Here is a 17,782-nt window from a genome sequence, read left to right on the forward strand (position 1 = left end):
TGTTTGTTTGAGCAGAACTCTGATCTCCCAGGCTTGATGGTGCAGCGAACATGATAAATAACAGAGTTAAATTTCAGCTTTACAAAGCTCTAACAGAAAGCTATCTATACTTAAAGTAAAATACGAAGCTTTGTCATGCACTTCATTGATCTGATCTTTGTGTTAACCTGTCAGAATAATGTTATTTACTTTAATGTCACTAAAGGAAAGGGTTTTATAGGTTATGATTCACTTTCTTACAGTGACATGATCGGAATATCCATGCCACATTTATATCTGTTTAGAACATATGAGCTTACAACACAGTATCATGGTAGTTATCTAAATTAATCTAATGATTCATGTTTTGGTACATGACTATAGCTGGATTTCCATTGTCTTTTTTGAAAGATGAAAAACTGCTTAAGTTGGTGTTTACATTTTTGGAAGATGGTTTTACATGCATTAGGCAGAATGGAAACAATGTTGGGAATCTCATTTGACCAGGCAAAGATGAAAATGACCTCCCAAACTTTTTCCAGGTCTGAAACAGCAAATAAACATGTGACTGACTGGCTTAATCACGAATATAACATCCCAGATATTCCTCAGGAAGGAAGCAGTTCTGATGTTCCTTTTATTAGTTTCAAATCTGCTCTTTCTGCTCACATGTAATAAACTTGCCAGTCAGTACGTTTACATGATGTTAGAAGAAATGAATAGATACAATAACATTAATTATTAGTCTGACTAAAAGTGAACTTTTAAAATACATGTAAAACTTTCTCAAAGTCAGCATAACACATCCTAGCTAATGCAGTTGGGTATTCCACTTTAGCATGTGCGTGTTCAATTGGCCCCGCCTCTCGTCCAATGACAACTGGGACAGCGCCCAGCTGCCCATCAATTAAAAGGTTAGGTGATGATGAGGTCATATTTCAGGATAATACATTTTGTTGCAGAGCAAAGAGTGTTCAAACCTTTTAGGAAAGACATACATACTCAGTGACATGACCAGCAAGCAATTCAGAGCTCAGTCCGAGCTAAAATATACAGTCAAAATTAGGGAAGAAATGTCAATTTCAAGGCTCCATCCTGCAAAGCTGATTTGTCAACTGCTGTACAAGAAACTTGGAACCTGATTGATGAAGAATATTGTTTTTCATGAGTGAAGTTCTCAAACAATCCAAGCTGTCAGAAAAGAAAGGAGCAGCAACCAAGGATTAATAGTGATTTCTTTGCTTTTTGACTACGTCCATCCATCATCTGCCGCTTATCCGAGGTTTTCTATGAGGCAACACTCTACAGCTCCTCCTGGGGGATACCAAGAAGTTACAAGACCAAATGGGATATATAATTCCTCCAGCAATTTCTGGGTCTGTCTGGGGGTCTCGTCCGAACTGGATGTGCCAGAAAAGCCTTCAAAGGAAAACCTTCCCAATTAGAAGCCCAAACCACCTCAGCTGACTGCTTCCAGTGCGGGGGAGCAGCAGCTCTACTCCGAGCTCCACATCCTATCTCAAAAGCTGAGCCCAGCCACCCTCACCCCTGTGACCTAACTCAGCTCCCTCTTCACAGCAATGGACTGGAGCAGCTCCGTAATTATGGCTGATGGAGCCCCAATTTGTCTGTCCACCTCCCACTCCAACTCGCCATCAGTCGTTAACAAGATCCCAGAATACTTCAAATCATTCACTTGTAGAGGTCTGTCTCCTACCTGGAGGGAGAGCTCCACCCTTTTTAGGTTGAGAACCGTGGCCTCAGACTTAGAGGGGCTGACTCTTATCTCAGCCATTTCACACTCATCTGCGAACCACTCCAATGCACACTGAAAGCCAACAGAACTACGTAATCTGCAAGGAGCAGAGATGCGACCCTGAGCCTTCCAAAACAGACATCCTCTTCTTACCTAATGCTCCTCAAGATCCAGTCCATTAAAATTTCAAACAGGATTGGTGACGAGGACGGACGTGGCAGAGTTCAACACACACTGTAAACAAGCTCAACGTTGTATCAAGAATGCAGACACTACTCTTGCTTTGGTTAAACTGGGACCAAGAAGCCCACAAAAGTAACTCTAGTATCCTGTACTCCCACAGCACGCGGAAACCACACTGCTGCTCCTGAATCTGAGGATCGACAGATTTAAGCCTTCTCAAAGTCAAAGCATCTGTAAACTGAATGGTCAAACTCCAATGTCTCCCTCAGTCATGATTCCATTAATCGATTTTAGTTCATTTTAAAGTATGTTTCATAAAGACAGAGTAGCTTCATGTCACATTTGTGTTGGTTTTTTTTCTACAAAATAAAAACAAGTCAATAAACATCCTCCAAAAGTAGTGATATCATCATTTTCTGCCAGGTTTGTAGTTACATTTTGGCATGTCAGGCTAAATACAGCTACAGAGGTGGAGTCGATGTAGGGTGAAGTGGTAATGCAGGAGGTTTTTGGCCAATCGCATGTTACAGCATAAATTCCCTCCAAAGTGTTGAGTAATTTGATGATGGTAAGTCATCACTATAAAATATCTGCCATGAAAAACAACCACTCATCATTTGTTGCTGCTGTTAATCAAAACTGAAGCAGGGTGACTCATCCTCACAGCCCTCAGAGTATGTAAGTGTTGTTTGAATAACAATGTTTGCCGCAAACAGAAGTAACCTGGTTATCCTGAGTGGTTTGCAGGGCTGGAAAACAGCAGGTTAGTTTTCCTCTCAGTATCTGCTGCTTTGAGTTGTGACTTTTCAAAGGTGCAAGCATACACTGAACGTCAGTTTCCTCCTCTCATTCAACTAAAGAAGCATATTTCATAAGGTGAAAGTGTTCCTTTATGTTGATTTATATTTTAGTTTTAACAGTTAATCCTGCTGGTTGATCTCAGGCTGTGCTGTCTGCAGACTGATGCTTGCTGGTGCTCTGTGGTATATGGAATTGTTGCTGCTGTTTAACGGGTGCCAGAGAGATGTTGCAATAAAACAAGGATCACACATGGATCATTAGGGATCAGGTAATCTGGGAGCGCAAGATGCAGGATTTATAAGAATTAGTGCTGATCCGTCACAAAAAAAATCCCTGCAGCTCCTCCAAAGCAGACTTTAAATATTTAATCATTATCAGAGGCTATAGTGTGTGTGTGTGTGTTTATTTAGTCTCTTTTCTTGCAAATTAGCTACACAACATTGATAACATCCCAAAGAACTGAGAGTTCAAAAGAGGAGGTAGAAGAAGAAGAGGTTTCATATATATATGTGTGTGTGTGGAGCAACAGAGAGGAAAAGTTTTGCAACAAAAAATGCCCGTTGGAAAACTCACAATTAGATTTGCATTTAACAGGTCAGTAAAATGTCTGGCACCCCAGAGAGGCTGTGGCCATGCCCACACTAAGGGCATCTACACTGAGTGATTTTAACTGTCATACTGGTTCACTGTAAGCTACAGTGTGACTGACAATGATGATAACTGCTGAAATTAACTAAAAAGCTACACAGATTCTAAATGTCACATTTACTTCAAGTAAGTTTTGTAAGCTGAAAGACTGAAATGTGCGTATGTTGTTTACTGCTGTCTGTATCAATATGTTTATTAGTTTGCTCATCACTTAGTAATAACTCCTCCATTTCCTTCCATGCTCCATCCTACTTGGCGTGATCATGTCAGAGGTGGAGCACACGTACAGACAACATTTTCGTTAGCTTCTTAGTCTGAATTCCATAAGTTCCGTTTAACTCATGTAGCTTCCACCTACATTGGTCAGGTTTGTTTTAGTGATAAAACAGCGTCACATTGACCAACACATCAACAGTTGATCAATAGTTGAGATGTTGGTAATAGCAGTGGATGATCAACCAAAATTTCTCACTGTCAGAAATTCATTTCTGGTTATCTATGGTTGCAAGACTGTCCAACAGATACATCCATCCATCCTCTACCGCTTCTCTGAGGATCGGGTCACGGGGGCAACAGCTTGAGCAGAGAAGCCCAGACGTCCCTGTCCCCGGCCACTTCCTCCATCCAGCTCTTCCCAGGTCATCTGAGAGACATAGTCTCTCCAACGTATCCTTGGTCTTCCCCAAGGTCTCCTCCCAGTGGGACGTGACACCTTCAGTGACATCTGAAGGGCTGATGAAGTCCCATCTAAAACCTGTATTGGATTATGTAGCAGTGATCTCTGTAGCACATTCTGTTCTTCAATATAGTCAGCGAGTGACTGTAGTTATGTTCCCACGTGTCGAAAGTCCTTTTAACACAGTAAGTAGACCAGGGAGATGGTGTTTGACTTGGCAACCAAAAATCACAATGTTGCGTTTGTGAAAGTAGCAGAATTTGTGTGGATTAGACCTCAGTGTTTCAGAGGTAAAAAGTGTTTAACAATATAGGAATCTCTAAAATTAATATACAAAGACTGTCTGGATTTCATCACCAACAGTTTATAATATAAGAAGATAGAAAAAAAAAAGAGCAAATCAAATGGAAAGAAGGACTTAATGTTGGTGATCTTCTGCTTGAGGCAGTGATGAATTTAAAAAAAGGAAGATCCAGAAACACTGCAGTCTTTTCCAAGCCATTTCAGATTGACTACGGTGAAGCAAGCCTGAGATATCTTATGCTGCCTCCTGTGGACTATATGGTGAGAAACTATCCTGTACTGGTTTTAAAACCTGCAGTCATATGAAAAACAAAGTACACCCTCTTTGAACTCTACAGTTTGTGTATCAGGAAGAAAAAAGATTTTTTCATTTGTTCATTATCAAGTCATAAACAGTAACACATCGTGTATTAAACTGAGTCATTATTTAACGTAACACTAGAGAATTTGACTAATGTTTTTATATTTGGCTCCGCCTACTTTTTTGGGATGTAACAACACTGTCATTAAAACAAATCTCCATGTGAGCCTTGGACATGTACAGCCATACACATGAATTTGCTGTCATGTTGAAGAGACCACAAAGTCACCATCAAAAGCCCACAAAAATGCCAAGCAAAACGGTGTGGTGGGCGCTTTAGGGCCATTTCAGGGCCGGGATTGTGTATAACCAATGTGAACAAGTCAGAAGAACATAGTTTTTAGGTTCACAATCTGCTCTAGAGTTGCTTTTAAAAAAAGAATTAGCCAAAATACATAAGTAGTGTGTTTAAAAACTAAGTCCACCCCATGATTCAATAACTTGAAGTAATTATTTTCTGTATGATGTTGTCAGTCTCATCTAGTTTTAATTAATAAAATGATTAGTTTATGGCTCCTCCTTAAGTATCTAAAGATGTTCAAAGGAGGAACTTGTCCATCAATCCTCAGTCACAATGCTTTTTGGAAGCACATCTTTGATTAATTTGATGTCTTAGAGCTCAAAGATGCCTGTGGGAGACGAGGTCCTGGAGTAAAGACTCTGCAGGACAGGTTTGGTGCACAACTTAATACCCACTTTAAAAAGAAAGCAGATTACTACAAAGTGGGAGTTTTCACAGAAAACTTTGAGCACCTCTGTTTTGCCTTTTCAAAGTGAGTCTCTCTCAGCTCTCCGTCTTTTCAACAGCTTTTATAAAACCTGCCTTTGTTTTACTTTACTAATTTAAACCAGATTTACGACAGAAGCCAGCTGCTAATTTTTATGGAATGTGTTTATACAGACGTAAAGCTCTGCAATATCCGAGTTACATTCCAGCCGTGACTTGAAAGAACAAAATTAATTATGGTTCTTTTGTTTTTGTGTTTATAAGTTTGAATTATCTCTGTTTCCTTTCTCATCCTTTCCTCTCCACATCTCCCATTTATGAAGTCTGACAGCACAGCCAGCTTCGGGAACATATAGTAATGTAAAAGCTCGGTGCATGTGGAAATGATAAGCATCGTGTGTGTGTGAGAGCTGTAACTCTGCCATTAGCCGTGGGGTTTGATCTATTTTTTTTTCTTCATATGACCTTATATTTCTGAAGAGAAGTTCATCTGTGTGGCAGAAAAACAGCAGTCGAGGCTTTGGTCTGCACCATCGTGGCAACATTTTATAAGCAGCACTTATCAGAGGTAAGGACGTAAAGCACTCCCGTTATCACAAATTATGGTTGTGGAAGACCCAAAAGAACACTAAAAGGCACGCTGCAGATGGTAAGAAATCCATTTTTAGTTCAGCAGTGGGAGGTAATTCAAAACAGCAAATATTAAGCAAAGCTCAGGAAACAATTCTAGACTGATAAACAGAGTATAGTACGCACATTTGCATGACACTGGGGGGGGGGATTCTGACCAAAACTAGACTTTTAAAGTGCATAAAAACATGTTAGTCTGTTTTAAACCGTACTTCTCAAACATGAACCAACACCCAGGTGATGTGGTTGGAGATTGAAGAACTCCTGCATGTATATGCCCACACAGACTCACATGGTCCTCTGTACACACTCCATAAGTAAAAACATTTAAGTGTAAGTATATATTACAGCTGAATTCCCAACAAAGCTGCTCTCATTCACACATTTTTCTGTCGTTTGTCAGACAACTAAATGCATCAGAAATTGTGACTGAAAACAAATCAACCCTTTAAGATTTTGTGTCAACTCTGAAAAAAAGAGTTAACAAGAGTTCAAAAGTTCATGCAGATATACTTATATGTACAATGATCTCCAACACAGAAAGTTAGAAACAGCAGAATGTCTTGAATGTTTTCTCACACATGGATGGAACAAAGCCGTGGGGTAATTAGCAGAACTCAAAGCAGGTGTGGAGCAGGTAAACACGGGAAGCAAAGTTCCAAAAGGCCACAAGGACAAAACCACTCTTAAAATAAGACAGAAAGCTGATGAAAAACTAAAATATATAAGAAAATTTTAAAAATCAACAAAGTCTGCACCAAAAAGAAAGATCATAACAACTTTTAACACGGCGCTTTGTGTGAATACCTGCTTAAATACACTCCATCGTTTGGTTTGTGAGATACTGCAGGTTGGGCCAATTGGAATTATATAAAAATGGCAGATTGTTGTCTTATGTTTTACTGAGCAAAACACTAAAATTGACAAGAAATAAAGAGTCAGGTTTGAGAAGATAAGTAGCAATATTTTAATATTTCAAAATGTTGACTCTGACATATCTCTTACATAAGTTTATTTAAGTCATCAAATATTTTTAAAAAGCAACAAATCTGTGTTTTACATCTGTTAATGTGAGATTGAAATGAGAATTATGACTTTGCTGTGTATTTCTGTTTGTTCTGTATGATGCAGTCCTAAATGTGAGGTATTTACAGTTGAGCTGCTGATGAGCCATCAGAGGAAAAGTTTTCAGTAGCTTCCATTTGTTTCCAGACTCTTCTGATAAGAAACTGCCTGATCCTCAGTCTGCAAAACTGTCATGTAAATGCAATCTGTTGTTTTTTCTATTGATATTTGTCATCTTTTTCTTTATCTGTGACATGAAAATAACTGAATCTTAGGGCGTTTTGTAACTATCACAAAACTAGTTTTTACTGGCAAAAAAGTTGAGTTGACCTGAGCTTCTTTCCCCTCTAAATTCTTACACTTACACTGTTGTTTGGCTAGGTTTAAGCATTAAAACTAGGGTTGGCTTTAAGCTAGCTTTTAGTTAACTCTTGCAGGAATATCACCCACAGATATAGTTTATTATTTGGGCTCGTAGATGTAAGATGCATGCTCCTCTGACAACAGAACAGGGAGCCCAAAACAAAATGCCAGGGTTGTGTTTTTTTCTGTTTTTTGGGTTGGTAGTGACCTCAGATACCCAAATACAGAAGATACCCCCAAAAAAAGTATTAAAAAGTCATTTTTCTATAATATTTCCTCTTTGATAAAGTCACTCTTTCTTCACCTGCCTGCATTGTGCCTGCGAGTCCTGTTTTTGGGTCATATTCCTTCTTTAAACTCAATCCATGGGTAGTGACATTTACAGGTTTGGTCTGACTGACAGAATCTTTTTTTTTTCTTTCAATATCATGTAAACTTTCTAACTCTAATAACCTGCATTAAAACATCCTTCTTTTGGATTACCAGATGACACCTTTTGCCCCCCCACCCCCGAGCACAAACCTTGTGAAAAACATGAAACAGACATCCCACTGACACATGCTTCTTTGAAAGTCCAGTTTGGTGGAACAAAAGAATGGAAAAAACATTTTTTGTTTCATGTTTTGCTCTGAGACTAGGCTGATATATCTTGACTTCAAAAAGCTTTTAAAGAGTCAATAAAATACTTATCCTAGTCATTATTTTATTTATTGGTTATTTTAGTTGGAAGAGTCCAAAATGAAATATCTGAGGTGACGAGTGTTTTAATCTGGCAACAAAATAACACTGTCAATTTGGTGCTGTTATGTTAAGTTCCAGTTGTTTGAATCCTCTTTTATATTCTATTATTTCTTGTCTGTGATGTGGTGTGGATAACAAAAAAAAAAGAATTGGACTGAAAATTAATATTTAGCTTTTGTTCAGGACCAGATAGAAATTTACTTCCAGAAACCTCTTACTTAATAAACATAAAGTACACATAAAAATATTGCTTGGCAGAGTCATTTCTTTACAAATAATCTGTAAAGAGTCGAGGCCCTGAGCTGTGAAAACAAAAACACTTCAGTTCAAAAAATGTAAAACTGAGTTTTCAGCGATCTGAAAGTGAGTTTGTGGGCAGATACCAGAACTAAGACACTAATGTGCATCCTTGTAATCTCCTTTGGTGTCCTTGCTTCTACACTCACATTTTGCTACCTTCAGTTGTTGATTTTTCTCTTTGCCAAACTCACACCTTGGCTTATTGTGTAGGTGTAAGCGCTTTGTTGGCTTTCCTCTTGTGAATGGAGAACACTAGAGGGGTACTGGTGTTAAAGAGTCAAATCAAACTGTTCTTAGGAACTGTTAGATAAGAAAACAAGGAGTGAGTGGACTGACTCACCAGGCCAAAAGGTGGTGTAAAAGGAGTGTGGGGGAGTTGAGCAATGTGGAGAGCCTAATCAGGAAATAAGTGGGAACATTAGCAGGTTTGTGAAAAGGAAAAAGGAAATGAGGAGACATCATGATTGACAAAGAATAATCTCACTGTTCTCTACATTATCATCTGCACACAGGCTCCATTCATCACTGTCAGTTACCTTGAGATTCTGCATGTTTCTAATATAAATGTAAAAGAAATGTACAGTTTTGTTGGAAAGACAAGAATAAATTTGTCATGGCCTGTAGACTTTTTGTTGTTTCTGCTTGTTTGTGTCCTCTGTTGTTCTGATTTTTATTCAATTCCATTAAGTTGTGTTCATATTCCGCCACATAACAAAAACACCACCTCAGTCTAATTTAAGCCAGTTATAGACTAATCCATTGTAATTTAATCACAATCCAGTTAAATCAAGTGAATTATAATCTAAATTGGTCCAACACATACCATTTGAAAAAGTTGCCGAGCTTAGGAAACAAACAGTGTGCATCTCTTCAATTCCAACCTCGGTCCTGAGGATGCACAAGGCGACAGTGGAAAGAAGAACCAGAACCAGGAAGGGCCTAAACCTAATCTTAAAGGTACCGAGCGTGTCTGCTTCAAAGTAGAGCAGATGTTGAAGAGGATTTATTTTTAATTAGTATATTTTTGCGCAGTTTAGTAGAGTATTCAAGCACCACTTTCATTATTTCAAATGATATTGTAAAATAACTTTGTCAAGACTCCTAGTGTGAGGTTAAAGGAAAAGAACCCAAATGCCAGATGATCAGGCGGTGGTAAGATGGTAACAGGCGATAAGATGAGCAATGGTTTCTATTTAAACGAAGCAAAAGGCACTGCCAAGACAGGATAAGCAAAACTATTAACAGAAAATACATGAACAAACTAAAGAAGAACCAACGAAAGGACCAGCAGACAGACTTACTCAGGAAACTAACCGGGAAGAGAAACCCCAAGGAAAACAAGATGTAGAACTGCGGAAAAACAACTACAATGATCTGGCAAATGACAGGGGTGACCAAAGAGCTGGGAGGGTTGACGAGTTGCCAACAGGTTAGTGATTACCAGGTGATAGGTCGGAATGAGACTAGGGGACAAGACCAAGACAACTGAGGACATCTAGGGGTAATGACAAGAAACACGAACACAACAGAATCTAACAGTGACGACTGAAAACTGAAGCAGAATACAAGAAATAAAGATCAATGGCAACCACGAACACAGAACAGACTAAACCAGAGCACGAAGAAAAAACTAAAAGACTATGACAAACCTATGACAGACCCATAAGCACCAGGGTCTGCAAGATAACACGGTAAGAGATGTGTTTTCTCTTGATGTTTTCGAAGCTCAAGGTAGTCAGAGGGGCCACAGAGTTTGGTTAACTCGTGTCCTTCCACAGTCGCAGCATAAACATTTTGAGACCCTGGATTTCAGGCCCGCAGACATTGGCTCTTGTTTTTGTGCCAAGGACAGATAAGCCCAAACAACAGGAAGCTATACAACAAACAGAACCATTAACTCTCTGGGTCTTAATGGATGTGCAGCCTATGTATAGCAGCGGGAATCACAAATTACATTCCATACATTATTACCTCAGAGAGGCTGCTGATAATATCTGCTGGTCCTCTTAAAGGAGGAGGCTGACAAAATAAGGAAACAGTTTAGACTCATTAGAAGAATTTTATTAGAGGTGGAGCATTGGTCTGGTGAGGCAAAGCCCCCGAGAACCTGTGATCATTTAGCTACTTCATGGGATTCTCTGATTTGAACAACAAAAAGAAAAAAACTCAAAAGAGTCTCAAGAAAATAACAAGAACATCTTTAAAGCGGAAGAGATACAATCGTAAGGAGTCCCAACACTCGGGGATTTCCTTTTATATAAAGACTAAATAATCAGAAGAAGAAACAATGACACTAATCATCATCAAAGAGCTCCAAGACAACAACCAAAGATACAAAACCATTTTTAAAAGATGCTAAACGTTTACAAAGAGAAGCAAAGCAACCTTAAAAGACTTTAAATAACCACGAAACTACACAACACAACCACAAATAGACTCAAATAATTATCAAAAAGTTGGTCAAAAGTACTAACAAAAGGACAAAAACAACCAAGGGAACACAAAGGAATCAAAAATGTAAAATGACCACAACTGGACACGGGACAAAAGATGTTTCCCAACTGAATATCCATAAAGCAACCTGGAATGCAAAAATACACAAAATGGGGCATCAAACAACGTTTATATTTGATTGAACGTTGCTGTGCTCTGACTGCCACATTCTGCAGACATTTCATGCGTCAGACTTAATGTTTGGTAGCTCTGATGTAAAGACTTTTAATCACTGGAAAACAAGTGCAGTCAGCTGTGTGTGGAGTGAGTCGTTCTGCACTCAGCAGCTGCAGATCAGTGATTTACTGAGATTCTGCACAGAGCTGTGTGAACTGTGAGGTCATTTCAGATGTGAGTCACTATGCTGCCACCTAGTGGCAACTTAACACATGAGGCGCAGACACCATTTTCAGTCCATTTGTACACATTCAGTTTCTCTCTTTCACTGAAGCTCCAAAATATAAAAATATAGATATATTCTACAACAATATATCATAAATATACTTTTGTGACTCTTTTGTCCTTTTGTGCTTATTTTTGCATCTCCTTGTGATGGTTTTTTGTTGCTTGCTGCTCAAGCAGGGAGTCCAGGAAAACAGAAATTCAAAACTCTGTAAGAAATAAAGCATAAATAGTACGAAACTTGGCATTTGGTGACGACCCACAACAGAAAACAAAAACGACGATGCGGCCCTAAACTAAGTAAAACCTGGAACTGTATATACTGAGAGAGAAAATGACGAGCATGATGCAGGTGAGGCAGTTAGAAAACTAGGACTTGGGGCCTGTTCTACGAAGCAGGATTAGCGGTTTCAGGTTCAGAAAATTACGTTAAATGACACAAAAATTTTATGAAAAAATACTTTATTGATCCCAAAGTAAATTCATAATGTTGCATTATTTTCTTTCTTATCCCTTGACAATCATTATAAGCTGTCATTATGGATAGTTTTTGCTTCTGGGAGGAATGACCTCCTGTATCTCTCTTTCTTACAATATAGCTGAAGAAGCCTGTGACTGAACCCACTGTTGTTTCAACACTGTGTTATGTAGAGGAGAGGCTGTATCATCCATTATGTTCACCCACCCCAGAGCTGTCCCCAGCAGAGAGCCAGCCTTCTTTATATCTATATGAACATATTTAACATATCCGTGTCAATCCTAATAAATATGTTTTTAAAAGTAATTAAAACTTGAAGATACTGTTCCTGCTAATCGGTGTGTGAATGCTGATTTCTGAATGAATGCACTGAAATCTGCTGGAAAATTATTAAACAGCTTACAAGCCTTGATTGACCATGCATGGAGAGTCACTTTACGGTAAGCAGTGAGTTAATCGTTGTTTAAAAGCACATTTTAAAAACTTGAAGAATTCAACTTCAGCAGACTGATACCTGCTCATTTAGCAATCAGCTTTCACAAAAAAACATTCTACATTGTTTTTCTGAATTAAATTATTTTTATTTATTTTTCAAAGCTATCCCCTCTGCATAGTTTTATGCAGTTTAAACCATTAAAATGTTAAACTCTTTAGCTCATTTTCTCGTTTTGCAGCCTATTATCAGAAGACAACATGCAAGAAATAATGTAAGCCATGTTTTCAGAATGGATCTGCTGTGTGGAATAGGTTTGACCACTTCATATGTGGCATCAGTTATGCCAGTTGGCCCACCCAGAGGCCCTGTATTGTTTTTTAACAGTGGAGCTCACTAAGCGTTAATGTAAACTCACTCATGCTGCAGCAAATCTCTGCCCACAAATCAAGACACATACCATCATTCTGATGCTCAGAATCTCAAGAATTGTCTTAAGGTTTTGATGTAGGAAAATGCTTTCAAAAGACACACGGAAGAAAAAAACTTGAAGTTTATCGATGGAGGAAAACGACAAACTCTTTCTTAGCAATTTTGAGCTTGGATGAGAGACCTGACTCGCTTTTATGTTCAAATCAAATATTTTTTAATAAAGCGCATTTAAAACAAAGTGACTGAACACAACAGCAACAGAAATCTAAAACAAGCAGAGACAGATTAGAAACACTCTAAGAGCAAAAAGAGAAAACACCAAATAAAACCTAATAAAAAGAGAACTGGTGCCTTAAAAACATACTGAATTGAAACAGAAAGAGTAAAGATAGTTTAATTGCAAATTATTCTACAGTGTCCCTTGGTGGAAACTATATCGACTATTTAAATCAAGGTCTCAATTCCAAGTGATTGGGATTTCATTGCTACGGTTTTCATTACACTTTATTATTCTTACATATTACACAGAGAGCTGGTACACTTAAAGATAATACTTGTGGAAAAATTTCTGTCGAACGAGCCTAAAAAGCAAAATATCTCTTTCATTGTCACTGTTATAGTAATGTATGTTTATGAATATAATGCTAGAGTTATCCCCATTAATCTAAGCCATCGACCATCCTGTGTGATGTTTACATGATGAAGTATTAAGTGAAGGGTCTGCAGAACATATTTTCACTTCCATCCTGTGCAGGGGCCCAACCCACAGAGTTATAACCACTGCACTAATGGAGAGCCGATGCATCGGTTTTATGTATGAAAAGAATAATTGCATAATGTGGATGGTACTTGCGATGAGTATGTATGCATGTATTGACTTATTTATCTTACTACTCTTTCACACTGTTGGTAATTTTAGTGAACATCTGGGATTATAACACAAAATGGGATCAGTGGCAAAGTTCTCCTGTATCAGTTTTGTGCTGCAAGACTTTTAGACACTTTCGGTGTTTAGATTTTTGTTCTAATTGGCCTCTTTGCCATTATGCAGCAGAAAATTAGCCAAAATATTCTTCCCATAGTATTTTGCAAAAGTCCTGGGCTGCCCCTCGTTTCTTCCAAGCAGCCAGACTTTCTTGTAATCTTTTAAAGTGGTCCTTGTAAATGATTAAGATAATAATAATAATTTTGAGCTACTTCACTAATTTTGAATTACCCCCACTGGGAAATGTGTTTTAAGAGAGGAATGAAAAAGAAAAGAAATGACTTTTTAAAATTACAATGTTGCATAATCATTTTTGGCCACAAGGTGGAGACAAATATCCATGATTCTAAATTCTGGTCTTTTAAAAAAAAAAGATGGGACAGATTGAATGTGGAGTGTTTGTAATGCACACTGTGACATTACTGAAGGTTGCACTCTGCTGTGTTCAGACGGAGACTATTGCTTCAGGAATACTTTGTTTTCAGCCTAATTTAATCAGCAGTCTACATAATAACACTGTTCAGTCTTTGCTGTTTTATTCTTATAAATGTATTTATTTTCTCAGTTTTGAATCAATTTATTTGTTTCTGTATGTCTAAATTAAATTCAAACTTATTAACCTTTTGGGGCGTGGTTTCTGAACCTTTTCCCCCATCGTTTTCTCACTCATTTCCAGACCGCTCTATGACTCACTGGTCACCTGGTCCATCGCGCCTCTAGCCCCGCCCCCACTGCGGACACACCTATCTCCTCGGCGGCATTTCATTTACGGTTATTGGCATTAGCTGCACGCGCGGAATGCTGGTGTGTGCTGCGCGCGCGGTATGTGTAAAAGGTTACATTGGGGTGAAGATAACATCAAACACCGACCCTCAGTCGGCTGTGCGTACGTGTGCGTGCATGTGTGTGGTCTAACCGGCGCGTGTCTACCTAGTGGGCGTGTGCTCGGTCCTCAATCCCTACTGGCAGACCAGTGCGTGTGTGCGCACACGCGCATGTGTGATTGCACGAGGTGAAGCCCACTGAATGCAGCTTTTTATCAGCTGGAAGCGGGTCCACGCGGCAGCGGCGGCGGTTACGAGTGGGTAATTTCTCTTTGAGCGCGCGTGATCCCCTCCCTCCCTCCTCTTCCTCTTCTCTTCCTCCTCCTGCTCCTCAGCGTGGAGTCGCGGGGCCACTACACGCTGTGTTGTTGCGGCACTGGATGGATGTAACGGGCATGTTTGCGGGTGAAGCCTCGGGCGGTGCACACGGAGGGGAAAAAAACTGGATTTTTTAGATCTATTTTTTATTTTGCTTTTTAAATTTATTTCCCTGTCTACCTGCCGATCAGTCACCTCCATTCTGGCGACATGTCAAACTCAAACAAAAGCAAGAAGGACAAAGAAATCCTCGCAGAATACGAGAGCCAAGTGAAAGGTGAGATTATGATTTTAATGTCTTCTCTGCAGTCACACCCACCTTTTTTACACCTATGCACGCGTCCACGAGCCACACACACACATACCTGTGTGCCAGCACGTTCAGCACTCATGCCCATGCATCGCATCCGTGCAGGGTGTGTTTGCACAGGAGCAGACACCTCACCCTGAGACGTCAGGATTTCTGGGTTCATCCTGAGTGCTGCATGGCGCCTGAGGGCGGAGGAGGAGGAGGGGATGAAGAGGGGTGGATGTGTTCTGTGGAGCCCTTCAGTAATTTGTGTGTGTGTGTAGTTTCTGTCTGTCTGGCAGATGTTCTATTGGTATTCCTCTGAGACCCTGACTGCGGTGTTCACCTGATAACCTGGGAGCTCGCTCAGGTGATGTCAACCCCAGTCCTTAAATACTGGTTGCCATGACCGTGGAATAACCCTCTCCTCTTCCTCTTCTAGGCGCCATGGTTACCATCATTCCTGTTCGTGCTAGAGTCTGTCACGTCAAATGACCTTTAGTGAAAACTCTCATTTTCACGGTACGAGCTCGATGAATTATTGTCCTAGTGGCGCTTTACCTCAGCAGTTCAAGATGTCCGACCTTTACCAGTGCGACACCCCATTTGATCACCTTTCCCCTGGTGCTGCTCAGTGTTTGCTCTTCCTGTACATTCCTCAGCTCCACATGGCTCCTCACACTTTCTCTGCCACATCCACTTGTCACCTACGCCCACACCATCTACACTGACATCAATTTCCTCTAGAAGGCTTTGCTTTTTTTCGCCTGAGTCCACACACGTCTTCCAAGTAAAAAGAGGGGGTGATGTTCGAAACCGAAGCGGCTTCATTCAGAAATAATGAATTCCTTTTCTCATTCCTCTGCCAGAGCAGCCTGCTGTCCTGTTTCCCGTACAATGAATTGACACACACTCTGAGTGATTAGATTTAATGGAGAGTATCGGAGAGCGTTACAGCCCCCAAGTGAGGTGTGTGTTGTTGTCTTGTTTGTGGCCACCTGCTTGTGTTTGCGTGCATGTGGCCCTTGCTCTGGCTCTCTGCCAAAACACACTCGGGGATGCCCTGCATTGTAATGACCACTCTGATGAAGCCGACGCTCCTCCTCCTCCTCCTCTGGCCGGCCGGCCGTCCGGCCCTCGCTGCGCCCGTCCTCTCCTGTCGAGAGCCAAACGTATAGATCTGCTGTTGTAACTATGTGCTTTCCAAGTCTGCCTCCCTGCTCTGGCTCCTGATTGGTCGATGCCGGAGGTGGTGTGTAATGTATACACAGGAGGAGGCCGCATCTCTGTCACGGGGGAGGTGGAGTCTGCTTGCCGAGGTGAGGTGAGCCTGCCAGAAAGGTAGCGGGGAGATTATGCACAGCACTGACAATACATATTTGTGTGCGTGATAATGGCCTGGTTTGAATTGCACTGAGCGTGCTCCTGATGTCGGGCTGTAGCCGCGCCAACGTGTGACACCTCCTCTGTCTGAATGAAGGATTTGAGGATTCTTTTAATGAGAAAATGCAAATGAAAAGGGAGGAAAGCAAAGGAGCTCTGCAGGGGGAGCGGAAAGGCAGAGACGAGGTCTTTCCTGCTACATCCAGCTGCTGCGGTTCTTCTTCTTCTGCCTGCGTGTGCATGCAGGTGATTAGTGACTTCATCTGCATACCTGCCAGAAAGACAGATAACACAGAGACACAGCAGCAGGGAATAAAGGAAGGAGACAGATAATGAAGTGACCCTTCAGTCAGGAAGTGATCTGAAGAGCAATTTAGAAGGCCTCGATCAGTGTGTGCTTCTTAATGATGATCCATTGCTCCTCTGCCCTCGCGTCCTTGAACCTGGTCATCATGGTAACGGTCACGCAGTCTCACACTTGCAGTATTGCAAGCAGAAGTTTAGGTAAAGTTGAACAGGGTGGTTGTTCCGGTCTTACCACAGATGTGCCGGATCTGGTCTGAGGGGGATTTATTGTCCGTCCGACCTTATTGTCTGATAGGATCGTAAACATCCTCCACCAAACAGCAGATAGGCGATGTGTGTGTTGTCCTTTATGTGTTGCCCTGAAACCAGCTGTCAGGCGCTCGCGCTGGGCGTGTGAGCGGGGATGAGATGGAAGAGTTGGGTTGTACACTACTTTGTCCTGCTCTCCGTTCTCGTTTGGTACATCGCTGTTTGTGGCAGGATGTTCCAGTACATCGGAAACTCGCCACAGATCTTCTGTAGACTCGGTTCATCTGCTGACTTCGTGTTGGCTGTGATCTAATCTGGACCATCTGTGGCAAGACTCCTTGTTCTGACTCCTTGTTCTGACTCCTTGTTCTGACTCCTTGTTCTGTCTTGCTGCAGAATGAATTTGGGACCATCAGGCCTCCCTCGGAGTTTACCCTTCTGTTTTTTAGCATCCATATGTGTAACAAAGGGATTTCACTATGTGTGGAAGTCTATTTTTCAAGCCAGCATGGAAACCATAAACCTTTGCACAACACAATACGCGTTTTTTATGGATAACAACTCCATAATGTATCATTTTGGTGAATATATAATGAATCTTCATTTCCAGCTGGATTTAAAAGACCCCACGTCCCATTAGAGAGGCTCTAAAGAAGA

General features: G+C 40.6%; 2 protein-coding genes across 2 annotated transcripts in view; one reads left to right on the top strand and one right to left on the bottom strand.

Annotated features, from left to right (window-relative positions):
- The window catches only part of LOC140283077 (CD9 antigen-like), a 237,946-nt gene that overhangs the window by 113,955 nt on the left and 106,209 nt on the right, over positions 1-17,782 (bottom strand). The window lies entirely within an intron of this gene.
- The window catches only part of LOC140283096 (SLIT-ROBO Rho GTPase-activating protein 1-like), a 36,050-nt gene continuing 33,015 nt past the window's right edge, over positions 14,748-17,782 (top strand). The window contains exon 1 of the mRNA XM_072377750.1: positions 14,748-15,175. Within this exon, the coding sequence (XP_072233851.1) occupies positions 15,109-15,175 (67 nt within the window). The 5' untranslated portion in view covers positions 14,748-15,108. The remainder of the gene's footprint in view (positions 15,176-17,782) is intronic.

The sequence above is a fragment of the Leuresthes tenuis genome, unplaced genomic scaffold (genome assembly GCF_036924035.1).
Source record: "Leuresthes tenuis unplaced genomic scaffold, fLeuTen1.0.hap1 SCAF_23, whole genome shotgun sequence".
Taxonomy (NCBI): domain Eukaryota; kingdom Metazoa; phylum Chordata; class Actinopteri; order Atheriniformes; family Atherinopsidae; genus Leuresthes; species Leuresthes tenuis.